General features: G+C 38.7%; 1 protein-coding gene and 1 pseudogene across 1 annotated transcript in view; one reads left to right on the top strand and one right to left on the bottom strand.

Annotated features, from left to right (window-relative positions):
- LOC145805330 (uncharacterized) overlaps positions 1–15,573 on the bottom strand; it is a 133,450-nt gene extending 117,877 nt beyond the window's left edge. Inside the window, exon 1 of the mRNA XM_082900444.1 lies at positions 15,541–15,573. Coding sequence (XP_082756570.1) covers positions 15,541–15,573 — 33 coding nt within the window. The remainder of the gene's footprint in view (positions 1–15,540) is intronic.
- A 13-nt stretch (positions 15,574–15,586) lies between these two features.
- On the top strand, positions 15,587–17,465 carry LOC145805329 (S-locus-specific glycoprotein S13-like; annotated as a pseudogene).
- Positions 17,466–17,477: the final 12 nt, after the last annotated feature.

The raw sequence follows: 17,477 nt of genomic DNA, 5'->3' as shown, positions 1-17,477 counted from the left end.
CTTTTGATTTTTTTTTTTTTTTTTTTGTTCTTTTCTTTGCATCTTTCTTTTTTTGTTTTTTTGTTTTTTTCTCTTTTTTGTTCTTTTTCTTCTTTTCTTGCTCTAACTTTTGCCTGGGCCGCCCGTTCGGGTTTTCGGCCCAGCGAGCCTTTCAAGGGTAAAAGTGTAACGAGTCCATGCCAAATGGTTTTGAGATCCTGAAATTATCTGAATCCAGGAGAATGGCTGCTGTTCTAGCTTCGTAAGCTTCTTCTGATGAGATCTGATCTTCTTGACCTGACTTTGGGTGCCTCTTGTTCGAGGGCTGCTGCAAAGCTGGCCACACAGGCCTTACATGGCGGTTGACCGTTGAACGTTCTGAATGGGTCCAAGGTTCGAAAACAAATGGATTGAATCTTGAGGCTGAGAGCAATCCTAGGCTGCACAATCTCAAGAGCGATTCCACACAAGTCTTCACAGGACTACGCAAAACATTTTGTTTTTGAAAGTTTTTAAGAATGCGACAAATCGTTCGCGCCGAAGATAGTGTGGAACCAATCTGGATCAAAGCTAGGGTCCTTCTCAGTACTCACGTTAACAAACATGATTTCATTCATTAAGGGCTTAGCACGCCTCTCTTTCTCTCAATTTGATCAAAGTTTTGCAAATCCCGAGGAATTCCTTCCTCTATGTTTTCACCGTAGTGTTTGAAAAGTTTTGAAAAACTTAGGTCAATGCAATAATTTCAAGGCACAAGAGAGCGGGTGGAATGCACTGCCGTTTCATTCAAATCCTGGCACAACTAGCACATGGCAGAAGCAAACACAAGAGTGTGAAAATCACTGCTGTTTCATTCAAATCTGTTGGCACAACTGGCTCCCTGGCAGAAACAGACTCAAAAGAAAACAAAAGGACAAACACAAAACAAAATAGTGATATTCGAAGTAACACCCCCGGAATCACCCGACTCTAACAAAACATGACTGACTCGATACAACAAGACAGACCCTTAATCAAAAAGACCGGCTCAAAACAAAGAGACAGACTCAAAACAAAACCATAGAACTGACTCAACACCCAAGTCAGAAGCTACAAAAACTAGTATTCACAAATGCTCAAAACAGTGCGTGCCACACATCACATCTGGAGGAAACTGAGTGCTGCCCGCAGGTGGTTCATCCCTTGATCACATCACATTATCCCCCACAAGTTCACTAATCAAGTGCCGATAGACTTTGCAGGACCTGGCACGGTAATGACCCCGTTATCAAACAGATCTTGTACATCATGGCGCAGACGAAAGCAACTGTCGGTGTCATGGCCGGTTTGTTGATGGTAGACGCAGTATTTAGTCTGATCATGCTTTGCAGGGATAGGATTGGGTAGGGGCCGTTGTTCCAACGGCTTCAGATGTCCTTTCCGGAGTAAGACCTCCAGAGCCTTTAACAAAGGCATATGAAGTGTGGTGAAAACCCTCTTGACTCGAGGTGGATATTTGGTTTCTTGTGAGCTACTCCTGGACGCACCGGTGAATGGGGTAGCTGTTTTTGACGCGGAGGTGGTAACCATGCCCACATCAGAAGATCTTGCAGCTGCATCACCACTGGTGGTCGCATTTGAACTGCAGGAAAACGCCCTCCTGGGCTGCTTCTTCTCCTGGTCAAGAAGGCCCTACTTCATAGCGTCATCGATCTGTACTCCCATCTCATGCAAATCTGAAAAGGTAGGGAAGGAGAGCACGATCATTTTCTGCATTAGTTTGGGCTGGAGGTTGCGCACAACCATCCGTATTTGATCCTTATCCGTTGGCCTAATGGTCATCATTAAGGCCTTGGCCCTCCAGCGGGCCACGAATTCTGAGAAGCTCTCCTTAGGCTCCTGCCTCATCGTCTCAAGATCACGGGTCGTAATCTCAATTTGGGTATTGTATGAATATTGTGCGACGAAGGCCTCGGCCATCTCCTCCCAGCTTCGCTTCACTGAATCATCCAATTTGGCGTACTAGATGGCCGCAATACCTGACAAGGTCCTGTAGACGCGTCCCGCAAGGGGGGCCCTCTGCTACTACAGTTCGGACTCGCGATTTTGTTGTCGCAGTTCTTAATCTGAACCAAAGAGTCCAAATCTGGCAAATCGTTTTAAGAAACAGATTTTTGAAAAAGTAGTGCCAAACATGGACTGCTTTGCCAGATATAGAGTCGCCACCTAAATATTTTTTAATGGGGAAATTTAGGAAACCCTGACTCGGTGCCGAAGGCCACATGTCCGTCATCACCGGAGTTGTCTCGGCTCGGGAGCTTGGGTACGATTAGGGAAGGTCAGCTATGAGCACCCCCTTTCGCCCGGTCCGAAGACCGGCCTCTACTAACCGTGATATCTGATTTTGAAAACTTTATGTGTTCTTGTTCCATTTATTAGCCTAGAATTACTATGTTATGCGCGCAGCAAACAAGTATAGACTAGAATGCCTAATTTGGAAATAAACATTGCATATCCGTTTGTCTTAAAAAAAAAGTACTTTGGAATTTGCTACTCGCAAGTAGGCTAAAATACAGATTTCAATGAGTTTTTCCAACTCAAGCAATCCAACCTTCACCCACAGGCATTCAAACAATTTATCACATAAGCATTTAGCCGCATGACAAGCATACTGTCATGGCAACACTCACACGCATGCGGTATGCTAAAGCATAAATACTTACAATGTACTCCGTGCCAAAACAATAAACTAGTTAGCAAACATTCATGTCCTAGTTAATGTCAATTTGACTAATGCAACACATACATGATGCAACTAGATAGGCTCGGCTAATCCTAAACATGGCATGTGAAATGCGATCAATAGATGCACGTATTCATTTTGGAATTGAAGTACAAATGCAGTTAGCGTGATGTACCGAGCCTAGTGCATGCAATACAAATGTATGAATGCACGCATGCATAGCATAAGGTATGCTAAATTAAACGTGCCCTAATACTAACCATCAAAGCAGGTAAGTAAAAGGGAAGAAAGAAGTGGGGATTGGAAGACATGCACACCACTCACACACACTTATTACCGATTTGCCCTCACTCGGAGGGACCGAATAAATATTACAAATTAATTAACTACGCAAGCTAATTAATATTACAAATTGCCTAATTAATTAACAAATTAAATAAGCTAAGAAAAGCAGTAAAACCGCCTCGGGAAATGCACCGCCATGCATAGGCTGCCTCTGTTTTCCTTCCTTCACTCCTCTGGAGGCTGCCAAAACCTCAGGACTGCTTCTTTGGATTCTGAGAGACATCACCGGCTGCATGGAATTGCCACCGGCAGTGGGATGTGGCCACCGGCACAAAATGAAGCTATCGGCAGAGAAATGATTGCCGGTCGGCACTTTACACTGCCGGTCGGCAGGGTGTTCCTGCAGAATCTGCAATTGACAGCAACAGAGGGCAAGGCAAAGCATGGCAGCACAATTCAAGGCATATATGCACCAATCATGTCCCCTATCATGTTTGTGACTCAAAGGGGCATGTGTCTCGATTCTCGGACCACCAATCACGCATTTCCATGCATGATGGCCCAAGGGATCAAGTATGCAACTTTCATGTCAAATGAAATGCAAATCAATCAAACAAAAGTCCCAATCCCTATCACTAAATCAAGGGGCAAGGAATGCATGTTGATGCAATGCAACCTAAGCATGTTATCATTCATGCAACATGAACAATGCAATGTACTTATGCAAAGCATACAAGCAAACATGCAAGGTAAGCATGCAAACCAAATAGAGGATGGACTTAAGCATGAATTAGGCAGCCCTAAATAGTCCTAAAACAGTGGCCAAAATGCCCAAAAATGGAGGCTAAACACACATGCACACATACACATGTTATGGTCCAAGCCTCAAGCATTAAACAAGCAAAATTCAAGCACACTCGAAAAGAGATTTCATGGACAATTAGCATGCAACATGAGCTCTAAAATCATGCTATAAAATGGTGCCCAAATCATGTTAAACAAGATAGGCAAATGCATGCAAGCATGGTCCAAATACTTGAGGCAAGTCATGAAGCTTTGAAGCACATTTAGCATAACAATCACGGCATGCATTAAACAACTAAAAACAGATTTTTAGCATGTTAAAACAAGGCTAAAGGACTACTTAGATGGCATCTAAGTGGCTCAAATTTAGAGGCATGCACGATGGTCAAAACATGGAGCATGCAACACATGCTTCCAAAGCATTAAAGAGGCATGCAAGGCAATCAAGCAAGCATGTTTAAGGGACTGGAATAACATGGAAAATGGTTCCAAACCATTGAAAATTATACAAGCGATGCATGCTACACACTTATGCACTTAAGACCAACAAGCCAAACATGCAAAGGGGCTATACTAAGCATGCCAAGATCAACCCAAACACTTATGGACAAACCTAAAACATGTCAAGATAAGCACAAAATCTTCACAAATGTAAGCCTAAAACATGCTAGAAACAAAGGCACACAACCTAAGACATGTTAAGGGATCACAAGGCATTACATGGCAACTATGCTAAGCATGCATGGAGTACCAAAACCAATTTAAAATCACGTTATATTATGGAAATATAAGCATGAAAAACAGTCTATACATGCTCAACACACACTCAAACATAGGCTCCCTTTAGAGGCCAAAACATGCCCTTTTCAAGGACAACAAGGAGAGGGGGTGGCCCTCCCCTTTTGGAGACTTCAAGGCACCATCTCCACCACTGAAATCCCTCAAGATTTCAGTGGTGAAGAGGCCCAAACACCAAAGTCCCGAAACTAACACAAAATGGCTCAAAATGGGGCCTTTCAAGGCCTAAGAGGGGTCAAACACCCTCAAACCACAAAACACTCTTAATAAACAATCAAGAGGGCCTAAAAATAGAACTTTTTGTGTTATACAATAAGCACGAAAACAGCTCTAAGATAGGTAGAAATACGATGCAAGATTGGGGAATAAAAAGGCTAGATTCTTACCCTTGAAGACCCCTTCACAAATGGTGCTCCAATGGCCCTCCTTGGCATGAATCCAACACCAAAACTTCAAAATCAGTCCCTTAGAACCTCAGTTTCAAGAGGAAGGTGAAACACTAGGTGCTTGTGTGCAATAGTATGGACTAAAACACACACAAGAGTAATATAGAGATAGAATGTGTATGTAACTCAAACCCTAAAACCAGAGCTTGGTCTGTGTTTTTCTCTCCCTAAAATGTCTAAACGCTCTGACCCTTGCAACAAGAGAGAGCCCCTCTCTATATAGAAGCCTTTGTCTTGTAAAGCTTACAAGACAAGCTTCATAAGAGGGAGATCCCTCCATACACGTGTATGGAGGGGAGCAAAAGCAAGACAGCTGTCTCAAAATATCTGCAAAAGCAGATGCACAGTAGTCGGCCGGCCAAAAATGCCATTTTGGCAAAATTGAGTGCCGACCGGCACTAAAAAGTGCCGACCTGCAACAAAATGTGCCGACCGGCAACAAATAGTGCCGATGGCAGCAAAAAACCAGCCGGTGACCTCTAGCCACTGCCGGTGGTGTGTGGGGATGCCTCACAAGGCATTCCTTGCCCCTCCAAGGCAAAACACAAGTGTTTGGTGTAAAATCAGACACTAAACAGTCGAGTTCGGAGATCCTGAGGCAAGGCGCGCGAGCCGAGACCTCCGAGAACTCCGAACGAACACAAACATGGATAATCACCGAGTGTTCAAACGGTGACGTCCAAGTCTTAAGGACGGTCAAAAATGGGGTGTCTACAGGTCCTGCCAAAAAGGGAAAGCTTCTGTAATCTTGTCAAGCCCATCGGGCGCAGAACATCCGAAAACAAACTCAGGTGGACCATGGGATCCCCTGACCCGTCAAAACGGTCGATGTGAGGCATCTTGAACCTGTCCGACAGTGTCACAGCTGTGTCGGTGTACCCGTCCTCAATGTCCGAGATGGACTTTACTCCCTGAGATTTCTTGAACATCTTTTCTAGCTTGCTCACCTTCAGCGCTGTAGGGTCTAACTCGAACTCAAAGGGTGAATCCGGTAGGTTGATTGGTGCTTTAGACAGCTGGGGTAAGATTGGGGGCGGAGCCGGTCCTATCGGAATGTTCGTATCTCCCTGGACATTTGGTGCCTCTTCGGGTGCTGGAACTCCTGGTGGGGGAGGAACCTGATGTGTGGCCGATGCTGTATTTTGCTGTTGCAGTCTAGTGATTAGCTCGGCCTACTGAGTCATGACTGTGGCCTGCTGTTTAGAGAACTCTGCTTGGCGGGCAGCGTCCTCCTGCATTTGTTTCATACTTTCTTGGAGTTGACGCATCATTTCCTCCATCCCTGCCATGTTCTGCTGTTCCGGCTGATTGACTGGTGAGGTGACTAAAAACTGATAAAAAACTGAGGCCTCAGCCTGACTATTCACTGGTGGGGTGGATAAGGGCCACTGATCTGGTAACCGCTGAACCGGTGATCTGTGTTTGACTGGCCCTTTTTACCCTACCTCTGGTAAAGGAACACTGATTGCCTTTGAATTGAATCCCTGACCCAGCAAAGTCTATCAACACAAGTTTGATGAACCTTGGGGGATATCGGAGCCTTCTGAAGCTATGGTTCCAAGACTACCCCCTAGCAAAAGAGAAAACATGCAATATCTCAGCCTGATTTCACCTGAATAGATATGAGCATAGTTGAATGAGTGTTCTCTCTACTGAATTCTGCCCAAAATTTTGCCGGTGAACTGATACCGTCAAGTAAAACTGATTCCCAGATACTGAACTGGTACCCGCAGGCCTGATGCCCAAACTACTAAACTGGTGCCCGCAGGCCTGATGCCCAAACTTGTAAACTGATATATGCATTCCTACAGAGACGCACTCTAAAAGCACATAATAGATAAGTGAGAGCCAAAACACCCCTATGTTGGGGTAAGGTTTCCCTGTCCTATTTTTGTCAGGAGCTAGGGTTTCACTACGCACGCAGCAGTATCAAACAACCTATAAACGGGTAAGCAACCTGTCCTAGCTTGGAATGGTCACTACGGATTCCGAATATGCACTAGGTCGAATGGTCAAAAGGGTGCCCCGGTAAAACCGGGGTTTGTGTTTCTATACTGGCAGAGCCCACAACCGATCAGCCTTATGGTCATGCCTTGACAAGACAAGCCTCCGGCAAACCGTTCAGGAATAGCAGATGGCAAAGACGGTGTCCTAGGCGCACCAATGCAAATGCAATGTAAAGAAACATACAAGTGTAGTCAAAACAAAATATCATGAGTTCGAGTCAAGTTCTCTAATTCCCCAGCAGAGTCGCCAGAAACTGTAGACGTCCCCGAACGCTCCGGGAGGAACGAGCTCCCGTTCCATTCATTTGGGGTTCACTACAGCTCAGGACTCTCAAATTGTCACGGTTCGTAATCTGAACCAAAGAGTCCAAATCTGGCAAATCGTTTTGAGAAAACAGATTTTGAAAGAAGTGCCAAACATGGACTGCTTTGCCAGATACAGAGTCGCCACCTAAATATTTTATTTTAGGAAATTTAGGAAACCCTGACTCGTTGCCTAAGGCCACGTGTCCGTCATCACCAAAGTTGCCTCGGCTCGGGAACTTGGGTACGATTGGGGAAGGTCACTTCGTGAGCACCCCCGCTCGCCCGATCAAAGATCGGCCTCTACTAACCATGACATCAAGTTTTGAAAACATTGTGTGTTCTTATTCCAGTTATTAGGCTAGATTTACAATGTGATGCGCACAGCATACAAGTATAGACTGGATCGCCTGAATTGGAACAAAACATTTCATGTTTGTTTGTTTGAAAATGGTTTTATGGTGCTACTCGCAAGTAGGCTAAGACGTGGATTTGCCACCCTCTGGTGGGCTTAGAAAAACATGATTTTGCCACTATCTAGTGGGCTTAAAACACACATTTGATGAATTGTTCCAATTCAAATAACCCAACCTTCACCCACAGGCATTCAGGTAGTTATATCACATAAGCATATAGCCTCATGGTAAGCATGATATTCATGGCAGTCACTCACACGCATGCAAGGATGCTAAAGCATAAAACTTACCGAGTACTCCAAGCCAAAACAAAAGCTAATTAGAAATCCATGCATGATCCTAACTATACAGAAGTGCCTAATGCAACACATGCAAAAATGCAACTATAGCAAGCTCGGCTATTCTAAACATGGCATATGAAATGCTACAGCTAACATGTATTCAACTTGGAATTGAAAATACAATGCAGTTAGTATGATGCGCCGAGCCCGGTGCATGCAAGATAGATGGATGAATGCAAACATGCTATCATACTGTATGCTAATTGAAACATGCCCTAATCTAACCATCATAAGCTGGTAAATAAAAGGGAGAAAGACGTGGGGTTGGAAGACATACATCACACACACGCACACTTATTACAACATTGCCCTCGCGCAGAGAGTCCGAAAGAATAATACAATCCCGAATAAATAGTACAGTCCAAATTAAATAACAAATTTAACTAGGAAAGCATTAAATTGGCATGCAAGCCAGGGACTGCCTTAACTCCGCTTCGGATGATGAATGATGCATGTCCGGGTTGCTTTGGCGTAGAAATCCACTGCGATGCCCCAATTAGCCTCTGTTTTACAATTACTCTTGGAAAGCGCGCCAAGCTCCGGAAGGTTGCTAATTCTTGATTTGCTGCAACAGAGAGCAGGAAAGGGGCATAGCAATGTATTTTCACAAATGTATGCATGCCTCGATCCTCATGCCACCAATCGCGCATATCGATGCATGATGGTCGAAGAGTCGATTTGCATGACTCAATATGGAATGAATGCACACATAAACACAACAGGGCCTAGACTCCATCATGGATAATCCGGAGTGTCGGCGACTGGGAATCGAGACACGTTCCGTCACTCGAAGTACGAAACGTTCCTCGTTTCCCGTGTTTGGGCTAACTCCTATCCCGAGCACAATGCAATATGCATGACATGCATGAATGCAACTAATATACAACCTAGCATGCACGATGCTATGAAATGGCATACACGATGCACGAGGTAACATGGCATACACAATGCGCTAATATACAACCTAGCATACGCAATGCTATGAAATGAAATGGCATACACAATGCATAATGGACTTACACCAACATGAGTGGACCTCAGCCACACTCACAGAAGAGGCCATTAGATGAAAATGAGACGACTCGGAATGCGTGCACACATGCACGCAAACCGAGGACCGATCCTAAGGCACAAAATGCCACTCTAACAAGACATGGCAAAGCATGGAATATGGCATACTAGCATGCAAACTTCAGTACTAAAATATGACCCAAAATAGTCCCGAATCATGGCGATATAGTACCCGATGTATGAAATGAAACCGAAATGCAAGATTAAGCACATGAAATGACTTGTAGCTACATCAAGCACGCATTATTTGATTATGACATGTGAAGACAGATTCAAGGCAATCCCAAAACAAGCATGTTTGCAGTTTTAAGCAAGGCCAAACAGTAAACAAAAATAGGGCAAAACTAGCATGCAAAAATGGCCCTAAATGTGAGATAAAGAAGTAAGTCACAGCTTCTGACCCCAAACAAGAGAGAGCCCTTCAACAAAGTTGAAGAGGGGCCCAAAACATGATATTTTACAGTTTACAACAAACCACAAAAACTAACACAGGTATGGCTAAGCTCTCATGCAAGAAATGGGCCAAAAGAGGGACAAAGAAGCAAGTGGTGGTTTCTGGCCTCAAACACAAAGGAGCCCTTCAACAATGTTGAAGAGGGGCCCAAAATATTGCACTTTACAGTTGATGGCCAGACCCAAAACAGTATGCATGCAAGCCTAAAATACTACGCAAAATAAGGCCAAAAAGAGAGATATAACACAAAGTATATAAAGGATGCCTCAAACTGTGAAAGACCCTTAATGAAACATGAAGAGGGGGTCAAAATAAGTCCACTTATAGTTCGGACCAGAGCCCAAAAACAGAAGAAAAAGAGGCTAACAAATCATGCAAAAATATGGCCAAAAGAGAGATATAAAGGCAAGTGATAAATGAAAGCCTCAAACAGCAATGAGCCCTTCAACAATGTTGAAGAAGAGCTCAAAATAAGCCACTTTTCAGTTCATGACAGAGCACAAAACAGTTTATACATAGGCCAAAAATACTATACAAGAAGATGGCATACAAGGGAGATAATGAAGCAAGTGCAATAAGGAGACCTCAAACAGGTAAATACCCTTAAACAAATATGAAAAATAGCTCAAAATAAGCCTAGTTCCAGTTAGGGTCGGAGCCCAAAAGAGCAAGCAAGTATGGCTAATGTATAAACCAAGAAAAGGGTAGAAAAGGGAAAAATGGAGCTCACCCTTGAAGACTATGTCTTGACAGCCTCTTGGCTTGAGTTTGGTGGCTCCTTAGCTCTGGAAAACAGCTTCAAGTGGCTAAAATGGAGGTTGGAGGTATGGTGCTATGGGTTGGTGAAGAAATGGGTGTAGGACTTGAGGGTTTGGAGCTTGGAAGAGAGGGAGAGGAAGGTGTATGTATGCAAAGCTCTTAGGTGATTTTTTCAACCCCTAAACCAGAGCTGGGAGGCTGGTTATATAGGCAAGAGAAGGGGGGAAAAGGGGGAAAAATGGAGGGAAAACAATCCAAGTTTCCCTCCAAAAATGCACCCCCCCGGATACACAATCTGGGGGGAAACAGAATATACAGCTGTAAGGAACAGGGTGCAAGGATCATGACCGGCCAGCTATCTAAGGTTTAGGTGGTCGGCCGGCTACCTCCCATGGCCGGCCAGCCAAGGGTCAAAGGTTCAATGAGAATTAGTGGCCGGCCACCCCAAAAAGAGAGCCTCTGATGTGTGCACAACACAATCAAGTGGTCAAAAACTGGAGATAGTGAACCAGGAGAGAGATCAACCCACTTTTCAAAGGGGTTCAAAAGGGTCAAAAGCAATTACTGGCCGGCCACCAAATATTGGTGGCCTCCCAGATGTGTACATCACAAATATGTGGTTTAGGGTGCAAGAAAATGGCCCAAGGGTGGTCAACATTGGCTTTGAAATGAGGAAAAACGGGCGACGGAGGGCGATGAAGGGATAAAGCTGGCTGACAGAACAATTACTGGCCTCCCATCCTTCTACAGCCTTTTTACCAATGAAACAGAGGTCCCTGCCAAAAATAAACCCAAATCGATGCAGAATGAAGGTTCGGGGGTCGAAACACGCAGCCCGAGGTCCCGAAAACTGGCTATTAGGCACCAGAAGTGGTGTCCGACCACGAAGTTGGTCTCTCGGACCACAGTGTCCCTCGAAAGGGAGCAAATAAGATGTATGCCAAAAACTGGAGCAAACGGAGGTGGTTAAGCGGTCCCGAACCGAGGCACACGGCCAACGGCTCCGAAAAATCGGGAACCGGGCTCCAAACGGGCAAAATGGCCTACGACCACGAAACGTAGCCTACGGCCACTGAGAGGTGATCTACGAGACCTCTCCCTCCCTTCGGGAAGAGAAAACAGAGAAAATAGAGCCTGGTTAGCAAACCGAGGCAAGGCATGAAAGAGTCCGGAAGTCCGGAGGCAAGGCTCGCAGCCGAGACTCTGAAACCTCTGAACGAGCACGATATGCAACATCACCAAGCGCTCAATCGGTGACGTCTGAGTCTTAAGGTCGGTCAAAAATGGGGTGTCTACAATTAGGAAGTCCGCTTCTTTTCAATTACTATCTAATCAATTTTGAAAGTCTATATTATTTTGTTTAGGAAGTCTATGTTATTTTGTTTTTCTTTTATATAAGGATGTTTGTTGTAATGGCTTTTTGTTATGAGACTAGTGGTTGGGCACGTGCATTGCACGTGGCACATGATTTTTCATTAACGGTTAGTATGCGTGTCTCTTAAATTGGTATGTGATATGTATACAAAGTATGGAGACTTATATAAATAAATTGATCTATATCCAAAATACAACTAAGTAAGAAATAAATACATACTCGGCTAAATAATTTAAATAATAAATGAGAAATTTTATAAACATAAATATTAATTTATAACGAAATTGTTGAGATCACAATCTTATCTTAAACAATAAATAATAAGAAGATCCTTTAAATATATAGTATTATACAAAAAAATTTCTATCAACTTTTCACTTTAATTTTTCATAATCCATACCTATAATACAATTAAGGGTATGAAATTAATTGCACAACTATACATTTTTGTTTAATAGTTTATCTCATAATACAAATTCATTAAACCCACTATTACATGTTATTTGTATACTATTGATGTAAGAATGTATTAATATCAATATGTAATATATTTTTATACATCAAGAGTTGTTGAATCTCATTTCTTATGCTATGAATATCATGCATGATGAAAAATATAACATTAGTTATTTGTATATTTTCATTTATATGGAAAATAATAGTTTTTTTAAGGAAATGGAATGACATTACAACTTAATATTTTGATCAATATACAAATTTCATAATTGTTTTCACGATATTTATAGATTCATGCTTATAAGTGTTTGTAGGGTTACTTTCATGAAGCTTTCAAATTACATAACTTATTATGTCATCTATAAGTAATCAGCACATGACAAAAATTGATCAAAATTTTTATTTAGTGTACTTACTTTCTACATCATTAAATTGCTACGATAATGTTTGGACATCATTTGATTTTTTTTTCCTTGTAATTTGACTAAAATATGTGTATGAGGTGCATTGTTTTTCTTCAATTTCATAACAGATAGGACAATTCTTATTTCAGCTTGTCTAATTTTGCTTGGAAAACATGTTGCAATAGATTTTCTTTAATTTTAATTTCACCATCTTCTTACTCACTATTATAACTATTGTAATAAAAAAAAAAAAAATTGATGAGTAAAAGTTTGAGGCGATATCATATTATTATGAATTTCAAAATTCATTTTCCCTCAATAATGTGATTTTTTTTGCGAGGGGAAAAAATTACAATTATTGTTGTGATAAAGGTGTTTTGCAAAGTCTTGATTTGTTATTAAAAGTGTTTGTTGTGGTCACTTGTTTGTATGACATGTATGTATATATGTATTGAACATAAATTGATAGGAGAACAATACACAAATTAACAATTTTTTCCTATCAAATATAGCTATATCACTAAAGCAATATATGTTAGAAAATTAAAATATCGGATGAAAACAATATAATACAGCTAACAATGGGAAGTTAATTATTCATAATTAAATAGCTAGCCATAATATAGATGTTTAGTGTTATATTTTTGTGTGTATGCACCATTTTTTAATTAGATTATTAAATTCACATAAAAATTGAAAGAAATTTGTAAATAATTTGTGTAAAATTAGGTATTAGTGAAGAAAGATTTTAAAAAAGAGAAGTCTATAGTGTTCGGTTTAATTTATATTTTCAAACTTTTGTTTTGAATTTTTTGGTTTTCATATTTTTGTCTTTGACCCATTTTTTTTAGTAACCCTTTTATTTTCTTTTTAGATTCACTTAATTTAATATATTTTTTTTAATTTTACTTTTAGATTTAGATCCAGTTAATCTAAATACACTTAGAAGATAATTTGTTGTATATTTTTTTTTTGAAAAAAAATTATTAATATTAAAAATGAATAATAATTACAAAATATATATATAATAAAAAAATCAGTACATATTTGAATTTATAAAAAAATTTATCAATATTTTACTTTTAAATTTTATTTAGATTATTAGATATTAGATATTAGATTTTCATGTAAAAGTATGATCTAAATATAAAAAATATGAAGAAATTCTAATATCTTTAATTACCAAAACTGAGAAAATATAAAAAAAAATTCAAAAACTAAAAAACAGATTTAAAAAATAAAACCAACAAAAGTGGTTCTTGTTTAGAATTTTGACATCATACGTTAATTATTAAAGTACTATGTAATATATTACACTTCATAAAATATAATTTAAACAAAAAAAAAAAAGTGTATGAAGATAACACATGCACTTTCCTCTGTTTAGATTCGAAAGAATGTATGCGACTTTAAGATTCAACTAAAATTATTCACAGTAATTTGATATAATGATGGACAATTATAAATATTATGTATATCAGTATAGAAGAAGACACAAGAAACAAGAAAGAGTAATTATTTTTTGTTTTTCAATTATCATTAATGTAAAAAATAGGGAGACGACCTTTATATATATATATATATATAAGAAGGGAGACGGTGTGTTTATATTTATACAGGACTCTTGAAAAATAAAGAGATAATTGGTTTATATATGACTCTTCATGACTTTTAGAATCATATATATATAAATATAAGCAAACAATTTTCCTTATTTTTTTATAAAAAAAAAAGTCTCCATATTTTTTGCATTCATGATGATTAAAGAATAAAAAATTATTATTATTTGTTATTTCTTGTGTCTACTTCTATACTGATATTTACAATTTTTCATGTGAATAATTTTGGTTAAATCTTAAAATTGTATACATTCGTTTGCAATTGTTTGAATCTAGACAGAGGAAAGCGCATACGTTTTTAAATCAGCAATTTATATTGCATCTCAAAATTTCACAGGTTATCTTCATACACTTTCTTTTTGTTTGAATTATATTTTATAAACTGTAATATTGTACATAGTACTTTAATAACTAAAATATGATGTCAAAATTCTAAATAAGAACCACTTTAGTTAATTTTATTTTTTCAATTTGTTTTTCAATTTTTTAATTTTTTTTCACATTTTCTCAGTTTTGGTGATTAAAGATGCTGGAATTTCTTCATATTTTATATTTAAAGTACCATGTAAAATATTACACTTCATAAAATATAATTTAAATAAAAAGAAAGTGTATGAATTCCTCTGTCTAGATTTGAAAAAATGTATACAACTTTAAGATTCAATTAAAATTATTCACAATGATTATTCACAATGATTTAATATAATGACGGACAATTGTAAATATTATGTATATCAGTGTAGAAGAAGACGTAGGAAATAAGAAAGAGTAATTATTTTTTTTCTTCAATTATCATCAATGTAAAAAATAGGGAGAGGGCCTTTTATATATATATACAAGAAGAGAGATATAGAATTATTCATGACTTTTACAAAATATAGTAGATTTAAAAGGGTAAAATTGGAATTTAAAAAAAAAAGTAGAAAACATATAGGCTCTTCACACTTTTATAATAGTAGTAGATTAATAATATTTAGAGTTTAAGTGACTAATCTCCAATTCTAAGGATTGTTGGTGGTTGATTCTGTAATCAAAAGATCAATTCAAGGTTTAGAATCCTATCATCTGGTATCAGAGCATTCGATCTTTAAACTTCCATCTCTTCATACTTTATCATATATCATCATCAATATGACAATTAAGGAACTCAAAGAACAAGTTGTTGCTCTTACTATTAAGATGGGTGTGATGTCTACTAATATGCAAGAGTTGATACATGATAGACAAGCCAATAATACAATTTTTTAGAATATCCAAGTGCAGGACAGGCAAGAACAACCTTGCCCCTAATGTGAAGCTCACCTTCCCCAACTTGGCATCAATCTTAATCCACATGTACTACCCAACGATGACGATCGACGTGTTGGTCCAAATTTTCAGGGTTGAACTCTCCGAATTGACTTTCCAAAATTTAACGATATTGATCTTGAGGGGTGGTTATTTCAGGCTAAACAATATCAAGCACTTAATGGTGTTTTAGATGCACAGATGGTTCCTTTGGTTGCAGTGCACTTTCAAAGAGATGCTATTTCTTTGTATCGTTGGATTAAATAGTCCCTTGGGATTTTGACTTAGCAGCAATTTTCTCGAGCCATATGCACTCGTTTTGGTTCTCGACAACACATTGATCATTTTATTTCATTAGTCAAATTGTTTTAGATTGGCACTACTCGTGAATTTGTTACGGAGTTTGATCCTTGTAGTTCATTAGTCAAAAAGGGTTATTTGTTATAAAATTAAAATTTTAAAGGATGAGATGTAATTTTTAGAATCACATGAGAGAATTCATATTTTAAGCAAATCTAAATAGATGTATTTATAATTTATCATTTATAATTTTATTATTGACTAGTATTATTTTATTATTGATTAGTCAATGAATCCAATTTTTTCCATTATGCTCAGTCAATTCCATTGACTATATCGCCCATTGTAAACACAATAATAATTGGATAGATTATAAATACTTAAAATTTGTTTAAAATATAAATTGTCCTTTATAGTTTTAAGAATTACATCTAGTCTCTTCAAATTTTAAATTATATAACAAAATGATCAATTTTATTAATAAATCATTAAATCAATTTATAATTTTTAATGATGTCAAAATTATATTTTAATTAACAATTTTCATAATTTTATTATTGCATAAGAGATTAATTATAAATTTTATTTTTTCTGTTAATTATATTAAATAAAAAATTCTAACGAGAAAATATTTATTTCTAACGAGAAAATATTTATAATTTACAAAACTAAAGAAATAATTCATATTTTAAACAAATTTTATTGAATACATTTGTAATTTAACCATAATAGTATAATGACATCTAACAACCCATCCCCAAATATAAAAAATTAAAAAAAAGTACAGCAAAAGACCATGAAAATTGACAATATGGCATTTTACAGGAACATTTTATTATGAGAAAAGTTAGGGATCATGAAAATTTTTTCATGAAAATGATCAATTATGGCCCTTGGATTACCTTAACTAGTGTGTGGTGCTTTATTTTAAGTGTAATACAAGGGTCATAAATCTTTCATAATCATTTTCATAAAAGTTTTTTCATAATCCCTCAATCACTGACACCATAACTCCAACCCGACCCATCAAAGACGGTGACGTTTTGGTGTCCAATGGTGAGACCTTCGCACTTGGGTTTTTCAGTACCAAAAATGGAACATCCAATCGTAGATATGTTGGAATATGGTACAACAAAATCTCCGAACAAACCGTAGTTTGGGTTGCCAATCGAGATAACCCAATCAACGGTTCCTCCGGAGCAATATCCATCAACCAAGATGGAAACCTTGTCATCTACGAGCACAATTCCCAAAATAACGTTACCACAACACTTTGGCAGACAAATGTTTCGACAAGCAGTTCTTACTCAGCTTGACTCTTGGGTTCGGGGAATTTGATGTTGTTGTTTCAAGGTGGTGATACTAATAATGGAAGTGTTGTTGTGTGGCAAAGTTTTGATTATCCTACGCATACTATGCTACCAAACATGAAGCTTGGGCTGGATTGGAGGACTGGTCTGAACCGGTTCCTGACATCTTGGAAGTCAAATGATGACCCCAGCACGGGGGAATATTCCTTCCGGAGGGACCACCGTGGGTTGCCCCAGTCATTCTTGCTCAAGGGCTCCGGCCCAACGTCCCACAGTATTGGCGAACAGGGCCATGGATGGGTGACAAATGGAGTGGTATGGTCTCACTAATGCCTCAATCAT

The sequence above is a fragment of the Camellia sinensis genome, chromosome 13, assembly GCF_055761805.1.
Source record: "Camellia sinensis isolate YWXY chromosome 13, ASM5576180v1, whole genome shotgun sequence".
In the NCBI taxonomy this organism is placed as follows: Eukaryota; Viridiplantae; Streptophyta; class Magnoliopsida; order Ericales; family Theaceae; genus Camellia; species Camellia sinensis.
This window is presented reverse-complemented; position numbering and strand designations above follow the sequence as displayed.